General features: G+C 36.3%; 1 protein-coding gene across 8 annotated transcripts in view; it reads left to right on the top strand.

Annotated features, from left to right (window-relative positions):
* anks1b (ankyrin repeat and sterile alpha motif domain containing 1B) overlaps positions 1–27,485 on the top strand; it is a 173,372-nt gene that overhangs the window by 73,253 nt on the left and 72,634 nt on the right. For all 8 annotated transcript variants that reach the window (XM_084407345.1, XM_084407339.1, XM_084407344.1 and 5 more), the window contains 2 exons: positions 9,373–9,509; positions 23,463–23,649. In XM_084407345.1, coding sequence (XP_084263471.1) covers positions 9,373–9,509; positions 23,463–23,649 — 324 coding nt within the window. The remainder of the gene's footprint in view (positions 1–9,372; positions 9,510–23,462; positions 23,650–27,485) is intronic.

The following is a 27,485-nucleotide window of genomic DNA, read 5'->3' as shown; positions in this document are numbered from 1 at the left end:
TCGTTCATTCAACTTTCGACCTATAACCTATGTTGAACTTGCAAAGCCTACAATAAAATCTGAGATTTCTCAACGGCAATCGGGTGAAAGAGACACATTTAGCCGTATAGCCCCATTGACTCCCATTCAGTCTGCACTCGCTCGCGATCACCCCCAATGGAATTCTAATGGAACTGCAACCAAAATCAATACAATGGGGCTGAATAGGGAGTGCCAAGGCTCTCCGTAGACGGGCTCTGGTATTACACTTTTTCAAGATGAGCGATAAGGAGAAAAAGTGGCATCTACATCTGAGCCTGTTTCCTTCCCGTGAATTTAGTGAAGCGTGTCACAAATTTGAATCGAAACTCAGCGTATATAGGCTACTAGCAAGCTCTTGCGTGCCATCTGAACTTGTTTTGGGTTGGCGCATAGATCATCTCTTCTTCTGTTCTTTTTCCTGTTGTGGCGGTTAGGAAACAACGTTGCATTACCGCTTGCGCCTCCTTCTGGATTGGAGTGCAATGACTGACTGCATGCACCGAACCACGATGGTTCTGGACGAATACATGTACTGTTACACCCCTAATACTATATCTATATATATATATATATACACATACACACACACACACACACACACTGTATAAAGACATTGGTAGATGTGAACATCTGTTACAATGGTAGATATTGTAAACAGACTGTGTGGTCACAACTATTGATATAAACTTCTTGTATTTTAGATGTACAATAAGCATAATAATTTTTTTTTTTTAAGGGAAAAAAGTGGACTGAAGGTTAGAAAGCATGACACTCGTGTCAGATTGCCAGTCTGTCAGTCAAGTCCAAAGCAAGACAAAACCCATATAGCAACGTGTTATGCCAAAGACGTCTCAGACAGTCTAACAGCAGATACATATAAACTAAAAGTGTGTGGTGCGCTAGAACAGATCTCATTCATGCGTGCACATTGAGTTTCTTCTTCTCCTTTTAATGGCGGTTGGCAAATCCACTTGAAGATGCATACTGCCACCTACCGCACAACACCTGCGTGACAGCTGACGTAAAATAAAGCAGCGGGTTTAGGATAGCCGAGACCGATCAGTTAAAAAATGCTAAATCGCCCACGATACCAATCCTTGAGATCGACTCGGGACATCCCTAATTATTATTATTAGTATCACAATAGTAAATGCTTCACAATCCAATCAATTTCCAGTTGCTCCCAAATCATTACTTTTCTTATTATATTTCAGTATATTATTTTATAATGTATTATATTCTAAATACTTCACAGAACACTGTCCATGCTGTATTGATTTGACAAACACAGAACAGTAGGTCCCATGGCGCCTCGTGGCGTTTAGGTCGATGCATGTAGTCCTGGGATGCTCCGGCCCCTGCCGCAGTACTTTCCTCTGGCATCATTCCTGCAGTAAGGGTTAGGGTTGTCGTGGAAACCGCTTTAGCCTTACCCAGAGAGGTTGGTGAGTCACATTCAAGTTGTCGTGGAGACGCAGTGAACAGTGTTGCCTGTAGGCCTGTGATTCACACCTGATGTTCATCTCCCAGATGACTCTATTAATGCAGCCGCACAGTCTGGCGGGACTGATGTATGTGTGTGTGTACTACTATTTCCTGTGTTACTGTACTTTAACCCTCTGTTTGTGTTTGTGCGGGTATTTGTGGATTTTGACCAGCTCTATTTTTGGCCCCCCTCAAGCTATCTCCACAAGCATGAAATCACAGCTTTTACAGGACTGTTCTCTGCCTGATTATAGTCAACACTGCAGTTTCGTGCTGCAGGATTGCACAGGACCAATCAAAACACTCACATCCATATATCCCACAATAAATAGAGATGCTCACACATCACAGTTATTACGGCTTATCACATTAATCATGGTCTTGGGGGGAAAAAAGAGGGACTTCAAATTAAATTGAACTTTCTGACTTTTAAATATCACAGTTTAATGTCCATTGCAATTGAAAAAAGTAATGTCTTGTTATTAAAGTATTTTTGTGTAAATCACCTCCTTGAAATGCATTGCGTTTAGTGTTTAATATAATAAATATGCTGGAGACGTTTACTAAATGAATAGAGAAAGAGAAATATGTCTTCATAGTTCAGCTATCTAGGTCATATCCTGAATGTTAACCATGAATTGTAAAAAATGACTTGCAATCAACCAAGCGGTTGTGAAATCTTTGTTAAGAGCTACTCACAAAAGCAGAATACTAAACGATTCAAGTTTACAAATAAAAAGATCATGGAAGAAAGTCATTTAACTTTTATGACTTTCAATAAACTCACAGCAACAGAAAACTAGTCAGTTGAGTATTCTGCTATCTAGTTACTTGTCAACATAAGTGTAACTGTTTCCAGTCAGTTTTTGTTCTTTGCAATAATATTGTGTTGTGTTTCACGGTCAGATTGTGTGGGATTTGTTGAGGATTTATTTAGTGACAGCTTGTCAAAAACAGGATTTAGGTGGAAAGAGTCAAGACGTGGCTCAGCATAAGTCTTGTTACAGCTGCTTTTATGCGTCTTTTCCTGTTTATTTATCCCGTCTCCGTCCCTATCTTCTGTCTGTTTGTCCTCTCTTCTTTTTTTTTTACTTAAATGAGTTAGCCGTGTTCAATTATGGACACATGTGATGAGCCAAATGTGAGACTCCTGTTTTTTCCCCGATGTGACCTCAGATTAGTTCAGCTGGCTCCGGTCCACCATTACCATACTTCAGCAAATCATATCTTGTCTGTTTTTCTTTTAACCCTTAATACCTCAGGTCTTTAGTGATAATACCTCAGGTCTTTAGTGACCCGGGACGTCATTCACCACCCTCCTCCTCCTCATTCACTTTTTAAAGTTAGTCATCAACCTTCTTAGTATTCCTCAATCAATTCATTATAAACAGTATAATAAGAAAAAATATGTTTTCTCATTTTTTGTAAAAATTGTATGGGGTCGCTAACGACCCGAAGTGTGTAACGGTTTAAGTATGTTATAAGTATATACAATAATTGAATTCTTTGATGACTGAATAAGTGCAATTCACCTTTATTCCACAAGGTGACAATGTCTAATATACAAAGATGAAATTATGTTCTCGCACTCAAGTTACCGCAGGCAGAAAACAAAAGAATAGGAAGTATCATCAGCAAAACTTGAAATGGCTCTTTTTTACATCAAAGCAAGTACTGAACGCAATAAAATATTAGCGTCACTGTCACTTGATGGTGGATCTGGTGAAGAAGCTGTCAGCGATTAAAATATTGATTTTGAAGATGTTGAAAAGGATAGTTTTGAGAATATGTTTGAGATCGCGAATATGATTCAGATGCTGAATGTACTGGGAAATGAGCTGGGACTGATGATGGTGTAAAACATCTACTCAAACTCCAAACCCTTCCAAGCTCCAAAAGATAACAAAATATGCTTGATTTTATTCTTCTGTAATTGCTACTCTAATATCAGGAGAGTTTTATATTATCGCGACAGGAAGAGATTCATCCATGTTAGATATACTGTAGATCCGGGTTGCTAAAGACCCGAATATGTAATGAAGAAACATTCATGCATTTAAGGGTTAGGCATTTGTCCAAATATATAAAAAAATACCTTGTTTCTCTTCAGTGCTTCAATACTTTGACTAGTGTGGTGGTATGAAAGAAGCAGTCACAAATACAATATCAATTTCATTTTAGTACTTTGACATGTACTAAACTCAGTGTTGGGGAAGCTACTCTGAAACTGTAGTTTGACAAGCTACAAGCTACTCGTAAGTTAAAGTAGTTAAACTACAGTCAAGCTACCCTTTTGGAAAAGTAGTTAGCTACACTACAAGTTACTATCAAAAAGTAGCTAGCTACATTGAAACTACTTTTGATTTTTTTGAACAACGTATATTATAAATAACTGAATAAGTGTCTGAGGAATGTTTTAAGTAAAATATTTAGTGTTTAAAACAATGCAATACAATTATGATTTCAAAGAGTATTGTTTTATTACACACAACACTCAAATATCGTCTTGCTCCATCATGGATAATATGGGTGTGTCAACCCACTTCTGTACGTCAGTGAACCGTTAGCCGCAAGATGTGTGATTAAACAACAGGTGGCGGTAATGGCAAAAAAAATGTTTGTAATCTAACAAGAAGAAGAATATCCTTGCATCGCGCTGTTTCGCGCTGGCTCGACAACAAAACGCAATGTAGCTTTTGCTCGCGCTACACCACTACTTGCTGCAAAAAGTAGTTAGCTACTGGAAAAGCTACACTGTTTAAAAAGCAACTGAGCTACTGCCAAGCTACTGAAAAATGTAGTTAAGTTAGTAGCGTCGCTACTTGTAGTTAACTACTCCCCAACACTGACTAAACTTGACAACATGGGCATAAGTACAATGTACTTTTTTACAAAAAAACATAAATACAAATTTACAAAATAGTACTAAAATCAATAGCAGTTTCATCACTACATTTGGAAGTTGTGCCATCAAAACTGCACATAATATAATAATATAATATAACAATATGTCTGCCTATATTTATATTTGTGTGCTGCTGGAGTAAAGGCCTGCTAATCTTTTAGCATCTGTGACTGAAGAGTCTCTGTGTTCCCATGGCTCCTACATGCTTCATTTCTCTCTCAGTATCGCAGCTCAGAGAGGTTAATGGCTAATGGCTGAAAGAGTAAAACACAAGTTAAATTCATCCCCTGCTTCCTGCCCATTACCAACAGGGTCAAGCCCCACTGAGCTTCCTACCACAGTCACAGAGCTACCCGCTGTTATCGCAAAAACAGCTGCGAGCAGTTTTGACAGAGTCACACTCTTTCCCACCAGCTCCGTCAGGTTCTCTCTTTTTACACTTGCACACGGACGATCCCCCCGACGAGGACGAGTGTTTTGATCCACCGCGAGCATCGTTTTAAGCGGTCCGCTGACAGGCGTCAACAAAGAAAGTACAAATATAAATGCGTGTGCAAGCAACAATCGAGTCTGCCATTTTGTTTCAATTATTAACGGCGCTCAGTTTAGTGGTTCATGAATATTCTGCCATCATTTGCATACCAGAGGAATGGAGCTTGTCAGTATTCATGACAGTGGTGTGTGTGAGGGGAAAAACTGATCTGCGTATAGAAGTGTGTCCATGTGGACCCAACAGACTTAATAGCATTCATATGTCTGCTCAGCATTCACCATGGATACAGAATATCTTTTTATCAATTGCATAAACCTAATGTGTTAAGGCTCCTAATGTGTTAAGGCTGACATTTGTTTATTAACACACTTTCGTGTCAGTGAGGTGCAGTCATAAATATTCAGCAAAAGAGAGTGTTATCTCTAATCTACAGTGGTGATTTTATTGTGAAACATGCTAATGTTTCAGATGTGTGCAAAGTCTGGAACAAACATGATCAAGCATGATCTATGATTACCCAAGAACTGTTAAGTGACAGTCACAGCATCGGATGGTTTCTGTCATTGTTTTTTCCAGACATTTACCTACAGTAGCTTACTTAACGAGTACAACTTGTTAACTCGTCATCAGGATGCTTTAAATATGTATGTAACCCAAATATACTCTCTTCCTTGAAACACAAGGTGAAATAAAAAATATATATCTTGGCTCTTTTTAGTATACTGGAAGTGAATGAATACTGGGACTGTCAAGCGTTTCAGATTTATCTTTTTTATGGCAACACTCAACGCTGAAATTTAACTGCCGCAGTCAGGTGGTACAAGTCAGCTCTCTTTAAGTTGTTTGCATTCATTATTATAGTAATGTTCTTTGAGACATAAGGTAAATTGAACACTGACTCTGCTCTGCGCGTTCATGTGATTTGGAGGAGGTGTTGCTTTGGAGATTGCTCTGAAGGGAAGATGGGATCAAAGCTAGCTTGTTATTGCTAGCCTCTCTGAAATTGCCTACCCTACCTTTAATGTCTTCTGAAGCCATATAGTTTTGGGTGACAAGTGGATGGAAATATGAGTAACATTTACTTAAAATCCCAGCTCTCCTTTCACCATGACAGTTCATGAGAATCATTCTTTTCAATGAATCAATTGATCCAGTTCACTAAACACTTTACAAGGATGGTCTGATTCATTCACTTGAACTGATTGTTCTGCTTCACTACTTCATTGACTCATTTAATCAATTCTTTGTTGTCATTGGTTAACAGCTCACTGGAGGGGAAGATGTTCAGCGAATAATGACTTAAATTTCAGTCTGTCATCACAAATCTATAGTATGGCCTACTGTTATGATGAGACGTGTATGGTGTGTATGTCTGTCTCGCTCTCTTTTATGACATTTGTATGGTGCTTTTGCAACATTTTGAAAGATTGAATGCTCTCATTCTCTTTAATAATTGCATGGAAAAGAATATTTAGTTTATTTTCCTTTGTGTTCAGTAGTAGAAAATTATAAAGGTTGGAATGACCCTGATGATAAAGGTGAAGATGAAGATGAAGATGAAGATTTTTTTCCCCATTTGAGATGAGGTCCCCAAACCTTAGTGCCCAAAGTGAGGTTTTATCAGATTTAGCTCACTTTTGGGGACTATTTTGTCCTTGATGTATAACATCATGTATAAACATATATGCATGCTGCTTGGATTTTATTTGTTTTATTGCCTAATTACCTGCTTGTTTATTTTTTCCTGTGGAATGCAGGGGGAAAAGATGACGCTTTTCACTTGTTTGACTATGGCAAACCTTGTTACTCATCTCCTGCCTTTGAGTTGGCAATCAGCAGATTTGAAAAACAGAAGGAAAGGAAGATGAGGAGGGTGTTGAATAAATGTATGCAGTCTCTGATTTTGTCCGGATGGATGCCGTAGGGCTTGTTGACTCACTTGGTAGTCACTCGTTTAGAGCCAACATAATCATCCCATACTGTTTTCCGCATTCCTTCATGCAGAGCTGGAGAGACAGAGAATGCAGGGATGGAGTTACCATTTCTGAACAGCATGGCTTTCTGTAGTATGGGCGTGTTTGTGATTGATGGGAAGGGTTTTTCTCAGTAATTTGGTGGAGGAGTCAGATGTAACCCACCCTTTACCTCGTTCTGCTCTCTTTCTTTCTCTTTTCCTCTGTTTCATCCCTCATTCACAGAGAGTGATCCTACTCTGGGGAAATCTGCTCAGACCATAATGTGATCCCACTCCTACACTGCAGCGTGTGTGTGAATGTATATACAGTACATGTGCTATTTTTTTATTATATGGCTTGAAACCAAAACACACATACATAAGCACACACAGCAAGATGTACTGATCTTAGGGATGAGAAATCTTGTTACTAATATTAATAATAATAACAATAATATATATATATATATATATTTTTTTTTTTATGTATAACATCAGAAGTCAAGCTTCCCTTAAAAAAAGCGATACAATAGTGGTACAATGGTATACATTGATGGTGTCAGAAGGTAAAACCATGGTGCTTTGATAGATACCATGCTACTAAATGACTTCCATATTCAAGATACTTCAAATACCATGATAACAAATACAAGTTTGCTGTATAAAGCAGCATAACATACTTTTTTTGTACAGCTAAAATAACTGGAAGCGAATGACACCGTAAGTCTTACACATTCAAGTTTTCCCAGTACACAATAATGATTTTTTTTAATCATCATTTACCAGTATGGCTGATTATACATTAATGTTCAAAAGTTTTAGGTCAAGTAAGATTTTAGTTTTTATGCTCACCAAGGCTGCATTTATTTTAATCAAAGGTACAATACATTTTTTATATTAAATTATATTATTATTATTAATAATAATGATAATAATGTGAAATTATGTAATATTGTGAAATATTATTGCAATTTAAATGAATGATATTATATTTGAATATATTTAAATTAATTATATTATTAAAAATAATAATATAATAATATAATTTATTCCTGTGATGATGGCAAAGTCCAGTCTTAAATATGTTGATTTGGTGCTCAAGAAACATTTATTATTATTAATGTTGAAAACAGTTGTGATCCTTAATAAAAAAAAAAAAAATTGTGGAAACCATGATACGTTTTTGGAGTTTTGGAGTTTTTTGATGTTTGTTTGAGTTTCTTGGGGAGGAGTTGGTCGAAGCTTGTTGGTAATTGTTGGTGTGGATTGGAGTTTGTTGGGGTTGGTTGGAGTTTGTTAATGTTTCTGAGTTTCTTGGGGTTGGCAGGAGTTTGTTGATGTTTGTTTGAGTTTCTTGAGGTTGGTTGGAGTTTGTTGGTATTTGTTGGAGTTGGTTGGAGTTTGTTGGTATTTGTTGGTGTGTATTGGAGTTTGTTGGGGTTGGTTGGAGTTTGTTTGGGTTTCTTGGGGTTGGTTAGAGTCTGTTGATGTTTGTTTGAGCTTCTTGGGGTTGGTTGGAGTTCGTTAGTGTTTGTTTGAGTTTGTTGGGGTTTGTTGGTATTTGTTGGGGTGGAGTTGGTCGGAGTTTGTTGGTATTTGTTTGGGTTTCTTTGGGTTGGTTGGAGTTTGTTAATGTTTCTTTGGGTTTCTTGCGGTTGGAGTCTGTTGATGCTTGTTTGAGTTTCTTGGGGTTGGTTGATGTTTGTTGGTGTTGATTGGAGTTTGTTGGGGTTGGTTGTAGTTTGTGGATGTTTGTTGTAGTTTGCTGGTGTCTGTTGGGGTTTATTGATATTTGTTGTAGTTTGTTGAAGTTTTTTGGTTTGTTGGTGTCTGTTGGTATTTGATGGAGTTTGTTGGTATTTGGTGGTGGTGTTGTTGGGTCACTGTGAATTGGCCTTATTGGGTAAACATGCAGTGGCCAGATATATTTCCATTCTCCATTGTAATAGCTTTTGTACTTTTTTTTAATAAAAAACTGAGGGGCAAGTCCAAATTATTTTCTGTAGTAACTGAGTATAAGCTGACATTGACAAAAAATAGTACATATAACCCAGAATATTCTTATAATTTAGAAAATAATTGACAAAATACCATAATTTAAAAAATATGATGGCAAAAAAACAGTAAAACAATGAGGTGGTTCACTTCTGTGTGTGTCCTACACTGGCTTTCAGAGTGTGTGTTAAAGGTAATGGTGCAAAGGCTCTGCATTAGAAGCTCAGTGTTCCGCCATGTCATTAGCATTGAAGACACAGAGTTCCTTCAGAGTCTTTTCCAGCTCTTGCTGGATGTTCATTCTTTGAATTTCTGCATGATTTAGTTTCTTTCCATAAGCCCTTTTGCTTCCCGGCTGCATCGGCTATAAGTCGTACTTTATGCTGATGACTTTTTAAATCAATGGTGGGAATACATTTATCTGACCAATTCCGTCCTAGTAGTTAGCCCATTGTTTTTAATGTATGAATCCAGCAGTTTTAATTTCAGTATATCTCTCTCTATTTTGTCTCTCTGAAGGCCACTTCTCACATGTGTCGGTCAGTGATGCAGAGCGAGGTAACCATGGTGACGACTCTACAGGCCTGACTCCTGACTGCTCGCCTCCTTCACCTGATACGGCCCTGAGGAATATTGAGAGAGTCATCCGCCCCCAGGTACACACACACATACAGGAACACACATCCACACAGAGTCTATTATGTTGCTCTGCTCTCAAGGTTAATGGTGCTCTTTTAGATAAAACGTAGTCTGGCTGTAACTATCGCGGCATCTGTGTGTGGGAGTCATACACACATGCACACACACACACACACACACACACACACACTCACACTCAAAGAGCAGTACTGTCTTACATCTACGCTTAGATACTGAGCATTCTTCATCTTAATTATATGGCTATTATAAATATGCACATGCCCGACGGGCGGATTCTCTTCATGCTTTGATATTCAATTGTCCCATGACGCCCTCATTTTCACTCCTTCAAACTTGAGGGTTTTTATTTGATTATCATCAGTTACAGTATAGTAATATCAAGCTTTAGTGTTTCCAAAAAGTGCCTGGACACTTAAAAAGGCACGCTTAAAAGTGGTATGAAAGTAGTTGCATTTATCAAACCAAGTGGCATTTAATAATCAAATAAAAAAAGAACAGAGCAAAATATTATAAAAATAATTATAAAAAATGATACAATTTATATTGTTTTTTATTAATTAATTATATTAATATGAATTATAATTAATATGAATTGTTTATTAATTATTTCAAATATACATGTAATCATAAATTACAAAAACATTGTAAAATAAGTTGAATAAAAAGATTATTTGAGTATGTTTTAAAAGAAAATACTATTTACATTTTTCTACTTCAAATATTATGTTTAATTCAATGTTGTACTTTCCTTTTGTTTGTAATTATTTTAGAAATTTACTAGAAATTTCTGAGGGAAAATTGTTTCAAAGTAAATCCTACACTAATTTTATTTTTAGTGCATAACAGGTATAATTCACCAATAATGATGTAAAAGTGCCATGATTCATGCTGACAAAAGAAATTATACAAATCATGAACAGCACAAATACCCTCCAGTACTGAATGCAATTTGCATGCTGTAATTGTCTATCTTTCGATTCTGGGCACTTGGTTGTTATAGAATACATGTTACAGATACAGAAGAGTATCACTATCTGACATACTTTACTGGGACTATACAGAATCAGTGTACCACTACGATCCAGACACCTGAAACAGCTCTTTAACGAAAATCTTTATGCTTTATGAGTGGATATATGCTAATCACCTGTTAAAATGCTCTTCTCCATAATTTTATCTGCATTTATGAATTACCTCAGTCAGGATTGCTATAAAATCACAAACAGCTTTTTTTAAACTATTTTTTTAAACATTAAGTAACTACATATACTGTACTTACTATAGGGTTACGATTAGAGTTTGGTTAGTTGCATGTAAAACTTTTTTGCAGATGCAAAAAATATTGGTTTCATATTTTATACAGTATCTAATGTAATTGAAATTGTTTGTAACTGTGGTTTAGGTTTTCAAATTCTATTTGAGGCCACTTTATATGATGTTGTCTCTCTCCTGATAAGTCCCTTTCTCTCTCTCTGCTTGCGACTTATTATTCTCTTAGAAGAGTGTGAATGGGCTCTTTATTCATCCCTGTCAGTGTGCTCAGTGCATCCTATCAGAGTCATGTTTGTCCTCTTTTCAGACGAACACAATCACTCGTTTATCTGCGCTGTCCTGACTTTGGGCCGTGCTGCTTGTGTGCTGAGCACCCGCAGGATTAGAAAGGGACACAACTGTGCATGTTCTCCCCCACTGTCTCCAACAACAAACTCCACAATGCCCCAGTCAGGCACATGACGTGTGCTGTGTGCTTTTTCTAAAGATTTATGTCATTTTTTCTAGTCCAGTCCATCTTCAACGGCTGGTTAATAAGTCACATAACATGACATTTTCTCCCTGTTTTATGGCTTTTCTATTTTTCATTTCAGATTGAGTTGCGAAGCTACGCAGGCAAATGTGCCAAATGAGAACTGATTTTTCTCTAAATGTGGGTTTTAAAACTAGTAGCACTTCCTTTTGCGATGTATCGCTTCAAAATGCTCCATGTGTTTACACCTGATCACTTCATGTCTTTTTACTGATCAGATAGCTGTCTGATTTCTTAAAACGGTTCCATTTACACATGGCCACATAAATGTGTCTCCGCAAAACGATTGTAGAATAGGAATAGAATAGGAATGCGTCTCAAATCACCTCCTGAAGCGGTTTGAGCGATCGGATTTAAATCCATCTTGAAAGTTTTTCGGAGGGCATTTACACCTGGTCTTTTCATGATCAGATACTTATTCGATCACAGAAAGCGACCAGGTGTAAACAGCCCCTAAATCATCACACAGCACTCATGATCACTGAAGTGGACTGCCATCAGAGATGATGCGGGCTCCCGCACACTGATGAGACAATCGAGCTCCTCATTTGCTCGATGCACAAGCAGAGTGGAGTCTAGTCACGTCTGATAATCAAATGCTCTACGGCTCATCCAGGTGTGCCTCTACTTCCAGAGGGAGAGAGGAAGAGACTGATGCGGGATCATTTGCCTCTAGCTTCATTTAAATCAAAGCATAAGGCACCATTGATGAAGTGTCCATTTATAAGGAGGTGTAACCTAGAGGTAAATTACCTGGGCTGGTAACTGTAAGGTCGTAGGTCTTTGAGCTGTCATCAATCAAGATACTTAACCTCAAGCTACTCCAGGGAGACCTTTTCCTTCATTTAAAATGTCGGTTTACCCCGCTTCTATCATGAATGAAGTGCCTCACGCAGTTTTGACCATTTTGCTTGTTTGCACTGTAAAGAGCTGGTTATGTGACTAAGCCAGCATTTTCTTTACTCTAGAAACACTGTATAAATGCTTATGTTTTATGTATTTGAGGAGTAGACAAGAGTGTCTTAGTCTAGCATTTGCTCTCGAATCATAGCCAATACTGTCTTAAATAGCCTGTGGTGTAGCACTTCATTTTTAATAACATAAGATTTTGGCCAAATGACAGAAAAAACTGAGCGCCCACATAGCTACAGTAAACTTGTAAAGTTGATGAAAACGTAACGCGATGCACTTACTGCCTCAGATGCGGCCGTTCTGATGACGGACAAAACACGAATGTACAAAAGTTAACCTCGTAACTCCATTTGAGCTTTGACCATACAGTGGGTACGGAAAGTATTCAGACCCCCTTACATTTTTCAGTCTTTGTTATATTGCAGCCATTTGCTAAAATCATTTAAGTTCTTTTTTTTTTTCCTCATTATTGTACACACAGCAACATTGACAGAAAAACACAGAATTGTTGACATTTTTGCACATTTATTAAAAAAGAAAACCTGAAATATCACATGGTCCTAAGTATTCAGACCCTTTGCTCAGTATTTAGTAGAAGCACCCTTTTGATCTAATACAGCCAAGAGTCTTTTTGGGAAAGATGCAACAAGTTTTTCACACCTGGATTTGGGTATCCTCTGCCTTAAGGCGAGACACTACAGGTGAATAGGGTAAAATGTTAAAATAATAGATATCACCATGAAACGTCCTCAGTTCATTACTTACACAAGTTCATAAAAAAAATGTTTTACAAGTTTTTGAAATGTTTGTTTAATTATGCAAATTAGGTATTATCTCATTAAATATGTGCAATTTTGCATATTTTTTCAGTAGATATATCTGAAAATATGATAAAGCCAGAAGCAAAATTATTTTTTCATTTTGATTACACACAAGATGAAAAAAGATGTTCAGAGGGATTTCAGGAGATATGTTTTCATTAACTAGGAAATCAAAATATACTGTCCATAGCCTTAAAATATCGATTTTCACCATTTTTTTTAAATTAAAATGTCACATAAATCAGGCCAGGAATGATTTATTAACAAATCTCTCTGAACAGATCTTCAGAATACTGCTAAGTGTATAACTGAAAGTTTGGTGTACACAGGTGCTACATAGGTTGAGATGTTTCTACTGGAGAATGACAAAAAAACGCAAAAAAATAATTTTGAGAAAACGGCAGTTAAAGATTTAATAGTTCTAAATGAGATTTCATCGTTAGCTTTAAATCCCCCTTTGGACATTCACGATTGGTTACTGATAAAAAGGAAATGCCCATATTTGGTTTACATAGCGTTGTGCGTGAGACTCAGAGCTTTACAACGATACCGGACATGACAGACTTCAGTGAACAGATGGAACTCGGCATGTCGCGTTGGAATACTAACTTCCTGGTAAATTCGGGAGAAACTTACTGCCGCAAGTAAACAAAATGTAATAAAATAAACATCTTAATGTATATTTTCAGCATTTTCTTTATAGCAGCTTGAAAGAATACATATTGAAGGAGTAAACTCGGCCAAAATCTCAAAACTGACCACTGCATGAAAAAATCGATATTTTTGTATATATAAAGCCGCAATGTCAACTTTGACCATGTGGTTTTGGAGATACAAGTTTTCCGCCTGGCAGCGATGATATATAAGCTTTGTTCCAAAACCCATTGAACTGCATACCTAGACAGCATTTTTAGGCAGCATAAGCTCGCAGTCGTAAGACAAATTCTATTCTATTCTATTCTATTCTATTCTATTCTACAAATATAAGCTATATTCCAAAACTGAGTGAGCAGCCTTCCTACTAGTGACAGCATAATTAATTATGATATCTTATTTTGGTCAAAATCTAAAGCACACACTTTCAAGAAATCTTTGTGATGAAGACAATCCCAGAAAGCAGTACAACAAGCTAAGTGAAAAAAAACAAAACAAAAAAAAACATCCAAGATTTAATCCATTTAATCAGAAACGAAAACGTTTCACTCAATATTAGTGTGTGCCGTCATGTATATTTGTCTTGTTAGCTTAGCAACATGCTAATTTCAAACTGTTTTGGAATCAGTTGATTCCAGTAGTTTAACATTACAGTGTTGCTAAGCTAACAAGACAGTTCCCTTTTAAACATTAAAATACAAAGAATTTTGGGTGCTAATCACTTCTGACATTCCTGACATTGAACAGCAGGCAGTTCACTAGAGTAGGTCTTGAAACATACCTGTATTATTTTAAAACTGCTTTTTTGGACATTGTAACAATTGTGTTTTACCTAATTTAATTTCTTGTTTAACAAGGCTTTCCGGTAAAGAATTGATTCGGCCTGGCAGAGGACAATGCATAATTAAATTTGGTAAAAAAAATGTAATTAACCTTTGTAGAAAAGCAGAATGACAGTGAAATGTGTTCTTTTGTGTGCATGAATGTGGACAGTAGGAGCTCTTGAACTGTAGTGGGGACAGAAAATCCTCTTGATGCTTTATCAGCTATATTTACATGCACACACACACACACACACACACACATGCACATAAACACAACCACTGTTATACCGCTGAGCTAAAGACTGCATTTCTGTAGTCAAGTGTGTGCTTTCTCATTTAGGTTTCCTGGAAAAGAGTATGAATATTTTTAAATACTGAGGTTAAAGAGCACAAAATACAAAACTGTCATAAGACTGTCAGCTTCAATGTAAATGTATTGACATATGGCAAAACTGCTTTGAATAACTGTGCAAATACCTCGGATATTCAGATCAACCAAACAGAAAAACAACCTGGTGAGTGTTTCCCTCAGAGGTTTAGAGTGTAAACGGCACAGTCTAAAGGCACAGATCTTTAGGTGCTTTAGTTTGTGCGTGTGGCATACAGTTTATCTGTGTTGAAGCCCAACTGTGATTAATTTAGCTGTAAGTGGCTCTGATAATCTTGCTGCCCTTTCTGACAGTGCAAGATCCTGGTGAACGTTTGATAACAGAACCTTCACTGTGTTCCTCTTTACTGACAGAGAGAAAAAAAAAAAAGCACACACACACACAAGATATACAGCACTAGCCAGTTTTAACATATTTCTGAAAAGTGTTGGATATGCTAATAAATATTTATGTGTTGTAGACACATAATATATTATATGTATATATATGAAAATGTGAGATTTTTGTTTCCAATTACATTTGTAATTTTGTAAAAAAAAAAAAATTAGTTTGGGTTATAAATAAAATGTTACCAATTTTAATATCAATTGTAATCTAATATATATACAGTACCAGTCAAAAGTTTGGAAACATTACTATTTTTCATGTTTTTGAAAGAAGTCTCTTATGCTCATCAAGCCTGCAGTTAAAAAAAAAAAAAAAACGTAATATTATGAAATATTATTACAATTTAAAATAATGGTTCTCTTTTTTAATATATTTTAAAATGTAATTTATTTTTGTGATGCAAAGCTGAATTTTCATCAGCAAGTACTCCAGTCTTTGGTGTCTTATGATCCTTCAGAAATCATTCTAATATGATGATTTGATACTCAGTTATTATCAATGATGGAAACAGTTGTGCTGTTTAATATATCTTTTTGGAATACTTTTTTCAGGATTCATTGATGAGTAAAACGTTAACAGCATTTATTCATAAAAACAGCATTTATTCAAAATAAAAACATTTCTAACAATATAAATCGTTACCATCACCTTTTATCAATTTAACGCATCCTTGTTGAATTAAAGTACTAATTTCTTAAAAAAAAAATAGTTATTGTTCCCAAACTTTTGAACGGTAGTGTGTATTGTTACAAAAGATTTCTATTCTAAATAAATACAGTTCTTTTAAAACTTTTTATTCATCAAATAATCCTGAAAAAAGTATCTCAGGTTATAAAAAAATATTAAGCAGCACAACTGTTTCCAACATTGATCATAAATCAGCATATTAGAATGATTTCTGAAGGATCATAAGGCACCAAAGACTGGAGTACTTGCTGATGAAAATTCAGCTTTGCATCACAAAAATAAATTACATTTTAAAGTATATTAAAAAAGAGAACCATTATTTTAAATTGTAATAATATTTCATAATATTACTGTTTTTTTTTGTTGTTGTTGTTTTTTTTTTAACTGCAGGCTTGATGAGTATAAGAGACTTCTTTCAAAAACATTAAAAATAGTAATGTTTCCAAACTTTTGACTGGTACTGTATATATAACAATTTAATATATACTGTAAGCATTTTAATATATTTATATAGATCACTAAATACTTATTTATATTTATGTATATAAATATAGGCTATATGAAATACTTGTTTGCGAATGTGTGTGCACGTGTGTGTGTGCGTGCATAGGCCTACTGTATGTAAACAAGATATATTCAGCAGTGGGTGTGTAAATTTATGAGCACAACTGGATTTAGTTGAAGAGAAACGATGCACTCAGTTTGTCAAGTTCAAGTTTCTGAGCTAAAAGTAGTTTTGGTTACGTTTGAAATATAATTTTCAAAGACTTACAACTGACAGGGTTTGTGTTGTTACTAAGCATCTACATAGCTTTTGTCTATTTTAATGACAGACATTACTGCAAGAAACGAATGCAGTAGGAAGACATCAGTCTTTTAGAAGACAGAATATCAGCCTCTGATGAGAGAGAGATACTCAAAGCTGTCAAAATGCCTCTTGATGTGAAGTGCAGCTATTGGACTGAATTCACACATTACAGAGAACTCTCACAGCCACCGACCTGCTAGTTTTCCCTCACAACTGTTGTGAAATTAAAATTCAGAATTGAAATTTGATGGCGGTGCATTAGAGGATCTGTGAACACAGCCAAGTTGCTGCCACTGGAGTGGTTGTTTGGAGAGGGTCATGACATTATGATGTATCTTTTCTGATTTTTATTGACCTTTGAAGTGTGTGTGCGTGGGTGTACTAGTGAGACACAAGGTGTTTAAATTAAGAAGTGTTTAATTGGCAGTGTGATCAAATGTGTGTGTTTGCACTGTGAGTAAACTAAAAGTCAGTGTAGCCCACACACACTCATCAGTGACCTTGTGCTATGTGTCTTGTGTTGAAATGTTCCTGTGGGCTCTCGAAGCCCTGTGCTCATAACATATTCTACATTTTTTCTTTAATAGAAACTCAGGAATAAAAGATAATTTCATGCGCTCAGCTGGATGTTGAAAACCACTCTGGTGATTAAACTGTAACACTGATGAAATGGTGACAAGCTAAATGATGCAGATTGCATATTTCATGCCCATAGCCCCTTGAGTTTTGAGTTTTTCATGCTAATGATGCTAATATCATGGAGGTCTTTGTATATGATACAAACAAACACAGCATGAAGCACCAGCTGCGTGAAGTTTTACCTCTCCAAGTTTGTCTTGCTTTCTTTTATTGCCTTTTTAAAAGGATATTTCACTCATAAATGTATTTATTAGCAATATCACACGAGTAGCAGTGCGATATGGCTGTATATCGGCCAGGTAATCACAGTGTGCTAATATACAGCCATATCACACCGCTACTGCGATATTGCGTTTATACAACAGTTTGACGCACAAGTGAGTAAATAAGAAACCACAACCGAGTGTCTTTAAAAACACTCCTTCTGCCACGGATTGAGATCTCAAGTTGACGGTTTAACAGTTGAGCCCAAGCCTCCGTTACTAATTCTAAAACGTCACTTTAGAACTAGTACTGAAGGAACGTGGAGTCGCTTCATTAAAGCTTATTGTATTATGTAGAATATTATGGTAATATAAGGGAGAGATCGACTAAATGAGTGTATTACCTGCATCTGATATAGCATTCATTCTTCTGGGTGATGTCTTAAAAGTATATCCATTATAAAAAATCTGTTTCATATCACAATCACTAACGGACCCTTTCTCAATACCAAATACTCCATATTATTTATATAAAGTAATATTTATTGAACAACAATATTTAAATGAACAACAATAGCCATTATAAAAGACAAAAGGAAATAAACACAAGCAAACAATTCAGTCAAACGTACAAAAGCAGCGCTCTAGTACAGGATTTAAGTTAAATATAGCCTAAATATGAAGTTATGACACTTAATTTTCCCCTTCACCAAAATCGATTTGCTCTGTAACAAGACCAAAGATTGCCCGTTTGATTTACCCCAAATTAATTATGTATAATGTTAAACCACTATCTACATCAGAGCCAGTGGAAAATTCCCGAAGGACTATCCGAGATGACGCTGTTCTCTGCGGGTACATGAGCGCTGAGCGGCCGCTGGATGGCCTGACCTCTAAACAAACTGTAAAATAGGTGCTATGTTTACATATGGTCACATATTTGAGGTCTAAATAGCTACATTCTTGCCTAAAAAACTTGACAGTCGCCGTAAGCAAACGGTGAAACGGTTCCAGTGTTGATACTGGGGGAATATCGCATGGCCAATCAGATTAGAGAACCAGAACGATCTGTTGTGTATATATATATATGTGTGTATATACATATATAGGTTTTGGTAATGAGGTTAATGAGATAATGTCATTTTGGTTGAACTATTCCTTTCATTTGTCATGATTTCTTCTGGTGTTGCTTGTTTAAGGATCATTTAAGGTTAAAAGGTGTTGTAAAACTTTGCAGTCTGTTTGATTTCTGCTTTGAGGCGTCTCAATTTGTAATGAATAGCAGCCCCTCCCCCTTTGCTGAGTGTGTTCCTGTTGTCTTTTTTTAGCAACAGGAACTCTATATTTGGTAATGTTGTTGTTATTGCGGTGCTCCTTGTTCTTGCGGCTTTGCCTCCGTTGTCATGGAGACGGTAGTTGTATTGAAATGAGTGAAAGTGTGTGTGTGTTTGTGTGTGAGGTGGAGGACGAACAAGAGGAATGTTGATAGAAGTGTTGCTCTATATGCATCAAGGTTGCTCAATCTGTATCTTTATCTGGATGAATAAACTGCTTGCGGCACTCAGTATTATAAACCAGCCTTGAAAACAGGCTACAGTCTTGTGTTAACATGAGATTATTCACATCCACACCCTCTGTGGATCAGCTAGTGTGCAAAGGGAGAATGTGAAAATAAAAAAAGAATCAGCACAGCAGTACTTTAATGACAGTGTAAATTGACAATATCACGATAAAAGCAAAAGCTTGTGATTAAATCACCCGATCACAATACAAGGCGTATACAGGGTTATGATGTCATGAAATATTTTTTAACTTTGCAAACTTTGTTTTGGTCATATTTGAGGCCAAAGATAAAATAAAAACCCTTTTTTCTCATGACAATTAAACACATTTTCTAAATTCCACATTCCCAAATTCTCATTACTGCAAAAAAAAAAATATTATTGCTGCACCTCAAGCTTTTTGACTCAAAGGCCCATTGTTGTCCAATATTTCTGGTGTAATAATGACATCATCACTGCTTGTTTTTACATGTAAATGTTTTTTTGTTTTTTTCTGTTGTTGTTAACAGATGCTAGGAGCTTGATACTGTTGACACTGTACATTTAATTAAATTAATTAATCATGATACATTTTTTGATTCCAGAAGATTCTGATTCTATGTGTTCTTCAATAAAAATAAAAATAAAAACTTGAGGGGGGAATATATATATATAATTTCAGTTTACATCTTGATGTTTTTAGCATTTTAATTAAGCTAAATTTTCTTAAATATAATTAAATTATTATAATTCCCCCTTTTATGTTTGCTGAATGCCTCTGGTTGAGAACCAATGAGTTTTATGAAACAAGTTCATAAAACTCAAAACAATGAAACAATTCATATTACTTAAAATGTGTCAGTTTTGTGAACTCAGAAGAAAAAGGAAGTTCGAAATACTCATAAAAGTTAATTCGATGTAACTAATTTACCCTACTCAAACCAATTAATTATTTTGAGCATTAGGGTTTACAGTGGTTGTAATCCTCCCCCACACACACATTATGAGAATGAATTAGAGTTTTTCCACATTATAGTAATGAGAATTTGACTCAAACACGTTCTTGACAAGTGTCAAGAGATGCACCCAGAGATCCTTCTGCAGATGGTAGATCAACACCCTGTGTCACTCAACGTATTTCCCAAACCGGATGAGCATATAAAATCAATGCTGAATGTTTCTCCGTAATTATAAATTCTCGCTCCGAGATTTGAGCTGAATGTGATCTGCATACGCATTGACAGTACTGCATTCCTAAATGTGCTGAATGCCCCACTGGGAGGTGAAACAGTCACGTTAGTAGCATTTATTGCCCCACTATCCCAAAGCCCACTGAATAATTATCATAATTACCATCCATAAATTAGCGCACAATTTCTCACTCTGTACTCATTCGCCGAATAATGCCCTGCGTAATGAAGGCAGTGTTAGTTAGCTAACGTGCAGCCACACATGCACGTGTGTGCAAGTCTACCATGTGTGCTTCTTTATCCCCACCTTGGAGAGAAATCTATCAAAGTGTGTGTGTATGTGTGAGACTGCTGTAGAACATTATTAGAGGAGACAGTGGGTGTGTTTGATGAACAGGCATGTTTTGTTTTTTAATTTAACTACAGTAAGCCATGACAGACTCATTAGGAGTTCATGGTGAGAGACAGCAAGTCTGTGTGTGAGTAACAGGTTCATTAGCAGCACTTCCTGACACAAGGTGTGTTTGACAACAAAATGAAAATTGCCTGAATTTGCAGATTCGGGTTAAACTGGTAGCTGTGCATAGTCAAATACGCACATTTGCTCAACTATCTTTATCACCTCTTTTACAACAGAAAATGGTAATTGAGTGCTGCAGGATTTTTAAAAATTCATTCAGGTGGTATTGAAACGCATTAATAGTGAGCAGTGTTTCTCAATTAAATAAAGTATATATGAAATAAAATAAAAATGCACTCAAATATCTGCTGGGTATAATGATAATAATAATCACTTTGCATGAAATGAGCAAATAAAAATACAGAGGAATCAAACGGATGCAAATGCAAAACAAAATTGCAGAAACAAACACAAAACATAAGCAAAGAAGTACCATGTATGTATCTGTTTTGTATATAAAGAGACAAATAATTATTTCCGCCAATGAAAATCATTGATCCAGATCTGTTGGCTTTTTTTATATTTAACCACCCCAAGAGGAAAGATAGTCTAGACACACGAACATCTTCAATAATTATATTGCGAGCAGGTCGTAGAAACGTGGTGAGATCTACTTTGGTTGGAGGCCATTAGAGCTAAGCTGCAGTCATGTTGTACATTATTAAACAATGACACAAAAAAGAAAGTTGATTTAAGGCTGGTTGAAGCACGTACAGTAAAAAACTTTTGCTTTAAATGTATTTATTATGTATATATATATTTTTTTTATTAAATATAACCACAGTTCACCCTCTCTTTACTTCAATCTTGTTTGCTCAATGATTTTTGCCACTGTTTTCAAGTGGAGCCAGTTTTTTGCCAAGTGCGTGTGAAATTAAATCACTTAAATTAGAGACATTTTTCTCATGCATAAAAATTAATTTGCCATTTTGGACACCTGTGATGCAACTGAAAGCAAAGATGATGATGTAAGGCTTCCTGTGGTTATACAACTGCTTGACTCTGCACATAGTCATCTCCTTTTGCTGTTTTCTGTCCTATCTCACTCTGTCTCTCCCTCTCGCTGAGCAATATGTATCGCACATCTATTCCACCTCCTACTTACAGGCTTACTTCTCTACTGTAGACAAACTCTATTGCGTAGTGCATTTGATTTTTGTTGGGATGTATTTGCAGAACTCGTTAGTGAAAGCAAGCATCAGAATTTCATACAAACTTGGGGGTGGGAGATATTAATTTGGGCCAGTAACCAACCATGCAGGACATCTAGCAAATGCACAGCAACATGTTAACAGCCAGACAGAACACCTCAGCAACTGTGTAGCAACACCCTGACAACAGTCCACAACATTTGTTTTGCATGGGCACCATTAAAATGTTATTTTTCTTACAACGATTGGAGTCATTTATGGAAATATAAAAGGCTGTTGCGACTTTCTAGCAATTGTGACCAATTCTCATATTTAATTTATATCTCAATATACAATTTGACCTTATATTTAGCAGTTTCACATAATTATAACTTCTTACTGTTGTGACTATTTCTATTGCAACTATATATCTTACAATTGCAACTTTCTCACAATTGCAACTATTTCTCATAATTGCAACTTTCTCACAATTACGTTTAAGTTTTTAAACAATTAAGTTTTTCTCATAATTAATTTTCTTTTTATTTAGCAGTTTCCCATAACTATGATTTAATCTCTTGCTATTGCAACTGTTTCTATTGTGACTATATATCTTACAATTGCTACTTACACTCACACTTACAACTTTTTTCATAATTGCGACTTTCTCACAATTGCAGCTATTTCTCGTAATTGCTATTTTCTCACAATTGCAACTATTTGATGTAATTGCTACTGTACTTTCTGACAATTGCAAGTTAACTATTTCTCGTAATTGTGACATTCTCACAATTGCAACTATTTCTCGTAATTGCACCTTTCTCACAATTGCAGCTATTTCTCAGAATTAATTTATCTCACAGTTTGACTTTATTTAGCATTTTTCCATAATTATTAATAATTATTGCTAATTATGACTTCTTATCTCGCAATTGCGACTTTGTTTCTATTGTGACTACTGTATATGCCTCACATTTGTGACTTTCTCACAATTGCAACTTTTTTCGTAATTACAAAATTCTCACAACTACTACTTATTTTGTAATTGTGAATTTACATGTGACATTTACATGTTTACTATATTTAGCAGTTTTGACTTTATTTATCATTTGCCACTTTATATCTTGCAATTGTGACTCTTTCTCATAATTGCACCCTTATGTGCGACTTTATACCTAACGATGTGAATTTATTTATTTTAAACTTTTTTTTTTTTTTTTTATAAAATGTGCTTCCATTTTATTTTCGCTCAAAAACAAGCTTGATTAAAAATTCTGGTGAATCATGAACATGAGCATTGCTCAGTGAAACTTGCTCAGTCTGCTGCTCTTAATTATTTGAAGTTGAATTATAAACCACACATTTATGCATTGTCGCTCATATTCACAGTCCAGAAATTTGATACCACTCTCTTCAGCTTTGGAGATCGTATCATCTTGGCTAATATAAAATAGACTTTTTAAGTGACTAATGCTAACATTTCACTCTTTCCTGTCATAGCCAAAGCAACGGACCTCGCTGTCCTCCTCCCAGGACGTCCAGAAACCCCTACAGAACCACAGCTGTGAGCCCTCGGAGGTCAGCTCATCTCTTGGCTACGCCAGCTTCAGCACCAGCCCCCCCGCCAGTCCCCCCATCAGCCCCGCCAACTGCTCGACCGGATCCGCCGAAGACTACGGCCTCACTGGTACGACTCTTCTCATCTTGTTGGTCCAGAGGACAAAGATTTCTCTTAAAATCCCTTACGACAAATAAGAAAGACACAATTTTAGAAAACTGCTGACATGTAGTAAGAATATAGCGTTATGAAAGTGTCTTGAGTAATGAAATAATAGTAGCTTTGGGACAGGTTCGCTTTCTGTTCACAGGGGAGGTGTTTCTATGGGCATTTCAGCCAATGATATCACCGGCTGGATAACCCAGCCGACACCCCTCGCGTCTCTCATACAGACATGTTAATTTCAGCAGGAAGCCTCTCTCTTGATTTGCTTGTGCCAGCAATGGAGTGATTCCCGCTGCTTTGAGCAGCACTACTGTAAAAGTGTGACTGAATTACTCATCAAACCACATTTTAACGGCTTGAACAGCATTTTAAAGTGCCGCTCAGCTACTCGGCACGGTATGAAAGCAGCAGCCAGCATCAGAGCATGTGGGAATGTCCTCGGCCTGAATTGTTTGTAAAAATACTGCATTCATAGAGCGACGCAGGGTGGTTCTGCACAAGGCCCTCTGCAAACGCACCATCTCAGCAAACGTCAGTGTTTTGGCACGGGCGGTTTTGCTGTCATTTCCTCAGCATCCACCTACGGCACTGCTGGTCGAGTGGGCAGTTGATGCTGTTTCCATGGCGATGTCATCCTGGTGCTGAGGTGGGGTAGTCATGGTGACGCTGGTGTACTTTGCAGTCCGTTGGATTTCACTAATGCTTCGCACATGCTTGTCTGGCACCCTGATCCCCTGACGCATGTGTTCAGAAAAATAGGGGGAAAGTAGGGAGGTGGGAGAGAGAGAATCTAATTATAAGAGTTAGTGCTTATTCACTTTTGCCAAGTTTGCTCTTTTAGTTTAGATACGGTAACAGGGGGGATGTTGCAATAGCTACCTTTGTTAAGTGCATTTTTCACTTTCCTCCTGCAGTCAGGTAGCATCCAAAATTAACACACCACTTGTTAGAAATAATTGTGTTTGGTGAGTAAATAAAACAGTTATTTGTGAGTTGTCCAGTAAAAATATACTTTTGACAATCAAGATTTTTTTTTTATTAGCATTTTTTTATTTTTCCACTAGATGTGAAATAACTCTCATTAAGAGGATCAATATGAGAAACAAAATAATGATGTGTCTTTTTGACATTTTTGCGGCAGGTACGGTTTCACATAAAGATAGAGTCTGACTCACTCACTCAGGAGAAGTAGTTGTGATATTATGATAATTCAAGTATTGCAGTTATAAATATAGTATATATTCTTTTCAATGATAATGTAATTATTTCTCAAATTGTATAAATAAATGTACTTTATTATTGTACTTTTTTTTAGATAGATAGATAGATAGATAGATAGATAGACAGATAGACAGATGTTACAATTACTATTATATTATATTATATTATATTATATTATATTATATTATATTATATTATATTATATTATATTATATTATATTATATTATATTATATTATATTAAAAAATATTACTAAATATTGTCCAGTACTTTTTATGGCTGATAAGAAACTATTTAATACATATATATATATATATATTAACTAGTTTCTTATCAGCCATAAAAAGTACACACACACACACACACACATATATGATAATATGTTTCTTTTATAATGTAATTATCTTTTTTTTTTTCATATAAAAATACATATTTAAAAAAAATATATATATGTTTACATATTAATTATATTATATTATATTATATTATTATACTATATTATATTGTATAAAAAATGATAAAATAATGCACAATTATTTTCATGGATTGGTAAGTATTTATGGCTGGTAAATACACTCCCCATTGGCAGGTGTGGCAAAAAAGTTGATTTTGAATTTTTTCATCCTCAAACTTTTGTACCATTTATTAAACTCAATCACTTATATAGATCCCAAAGGATGCCATTATTTCTTCTGTATCGCTCCTGAAATTCTCCCTACCTGTGGATGTGTGTGGCTGGAGGTCCTGGCAACCCTTAAACTAAAGCCTCATTTGGCCTGTGAGTTACAGTACATGACTCTCCCTGGCCACATTATACGTCATTCCCTCTGTACAAGACAAGCAATCTCTTAAGGAAGGCAAATGGTGATGGATGGTGAAGGAAATATCACTGTTGCATTCAAAACCCTTTTGCCACTACAGGGAAGTTTATATCTCTGTTTGCCAGGTCTCCACTGTGAAAAGGGCCTTTTCATCTCAGTCACTCTCCAGTCTAACAGGGGGCTTTTCAAATGGAGGGGCGCTCTCCTCTTCTCTTTGATGGCGGCTCCCTGTTGGTCTGCCCTAATACACGCGTCTTCTGTCCCACTGTCGCAGGACTTTGTATGGTGGCAAATTTCAAGGGGTTTCTGAGGTGTTTCATCTGGTAGTGTGAAGTTCTGAGGTTCTTTGCCTTCTTGCCTGGAACAGAAGCAGATTTGTAGGTTATCAACATCTAGCAGTGCCTTCTGTCGATGGTACTTTTATTTAATTCTGCTGGCATATGAAAAAAAAAAGAAAACAAGGCGCCATCACTGGAATCACATGTTAGCATCTCCTCTGAGAGGCCAAGACATACATTCCAAGCGCTGTTGTGATTGAAGCCACGGATCAGAGCTGAAATCACAGTAAAGGCATTGAAGTCCTCTCTCTGCAGCTCCAGGAATAGATCTCACATTTTCATGCTTTCGTTCACCCTATCTTCTTTTTTTTCCATCTTCCTCCTCCTCCTCCTCCTCCACCTCCTCCTCACTATTTATTAGCTTTATAATGTTCATTGTATTGTTGCCGTGGCAACTAGCATTGAGTGAGGAGCGCATTGTAGTTTCTTTGATGCCATGCCTTCATAGGTAATGAAATGAAGTTCTGTCGTTTCCCTACAGTAGGTGCGAGAGAGATGGAGAGATAGACGGAGGCATGATGAGAGTGCGGAGAAGACAAGTTCTCATCGCTTTGGGTTACCAAAGGTGGTGTATTTTTATCTTGGTGCAAACATTATTGATGTGGTGTTTTGTAACTGTGGGGAGAGATGAGTGAGATTGCAGCGCTGCGATGCACTGAGGCCTTTCAGCTGCGAGATAGAGTCAAGTTGTCTTTTTATTGCCAAGCATGATGACCTGCGTCCATCACCTCAACCGGTCGAAAAGTTCAGCAATGAATTCATTGATTGGATGTCAGAATTAAATATTAGAATATTTAATTTGCAGCATTGTTCCTACTTAATATTTCATTTTCATTGCAAGTTCCTACTTTTGACTTTGCAAATTGTAATTAAAATGGGATGTATTGGAGTAAAGCAGTCTGGTTGAAATGAAAGGTATGCATTTGACAATTTTCAAATGGTCTTCTGGACATTGATGCCTTTAATTACATGAGTGGGATTGAGGAGAGACAGGAAGTGAGAAGTGGGGAAGGTATGGCCAGTAGAGTTTGTTGGATTGCTGCACACAAGGCTATGGATTTGACATTTACTCTTCAACGTGTACAAACTACTAAACTAAACTAGTTACAATAACAATTACAGTGGCTTCCATGATGATTCTGTAAATGAGTAGGTCAAGGAAAAATACCGGGTTGCCCACTGGCAATTACAGCATTGTGGTGGCGTTCTTGTGCATTCAACCAGTAAATACAGCCATTCTAACATCACTTAATGGCAGCATCAGTCCAGTCTGTGGGCATCTTGATAATGCCCTTGGACAGCTATTTCCAGCTTTTTTCCAAATCACAGTTTTGATCTACTTGAATGGAGAAAGAATGAAATCTCTTAAACTGTTGGCTAAATGTATGTATATATGTATGTATATGTATATGTATATGTA

This window comes from Rutilus rutilus (genome assembly GCF_951802725.1).
Source record: "Rutilus rutilus genome assembly, chromosome: 4".
Taxonomy (NCBI): Eukaryota; Metazoa; Chordata; class Actinopteri; order Cypriniformes; family Leuciscidae; genus Rutilus; species Rutilus rutilus.
The sequence above is the reverse complement of the archived record's forward strand: the minus strand, read 5'-3'. Positions and strand labels throughout refer to the sequence as shown.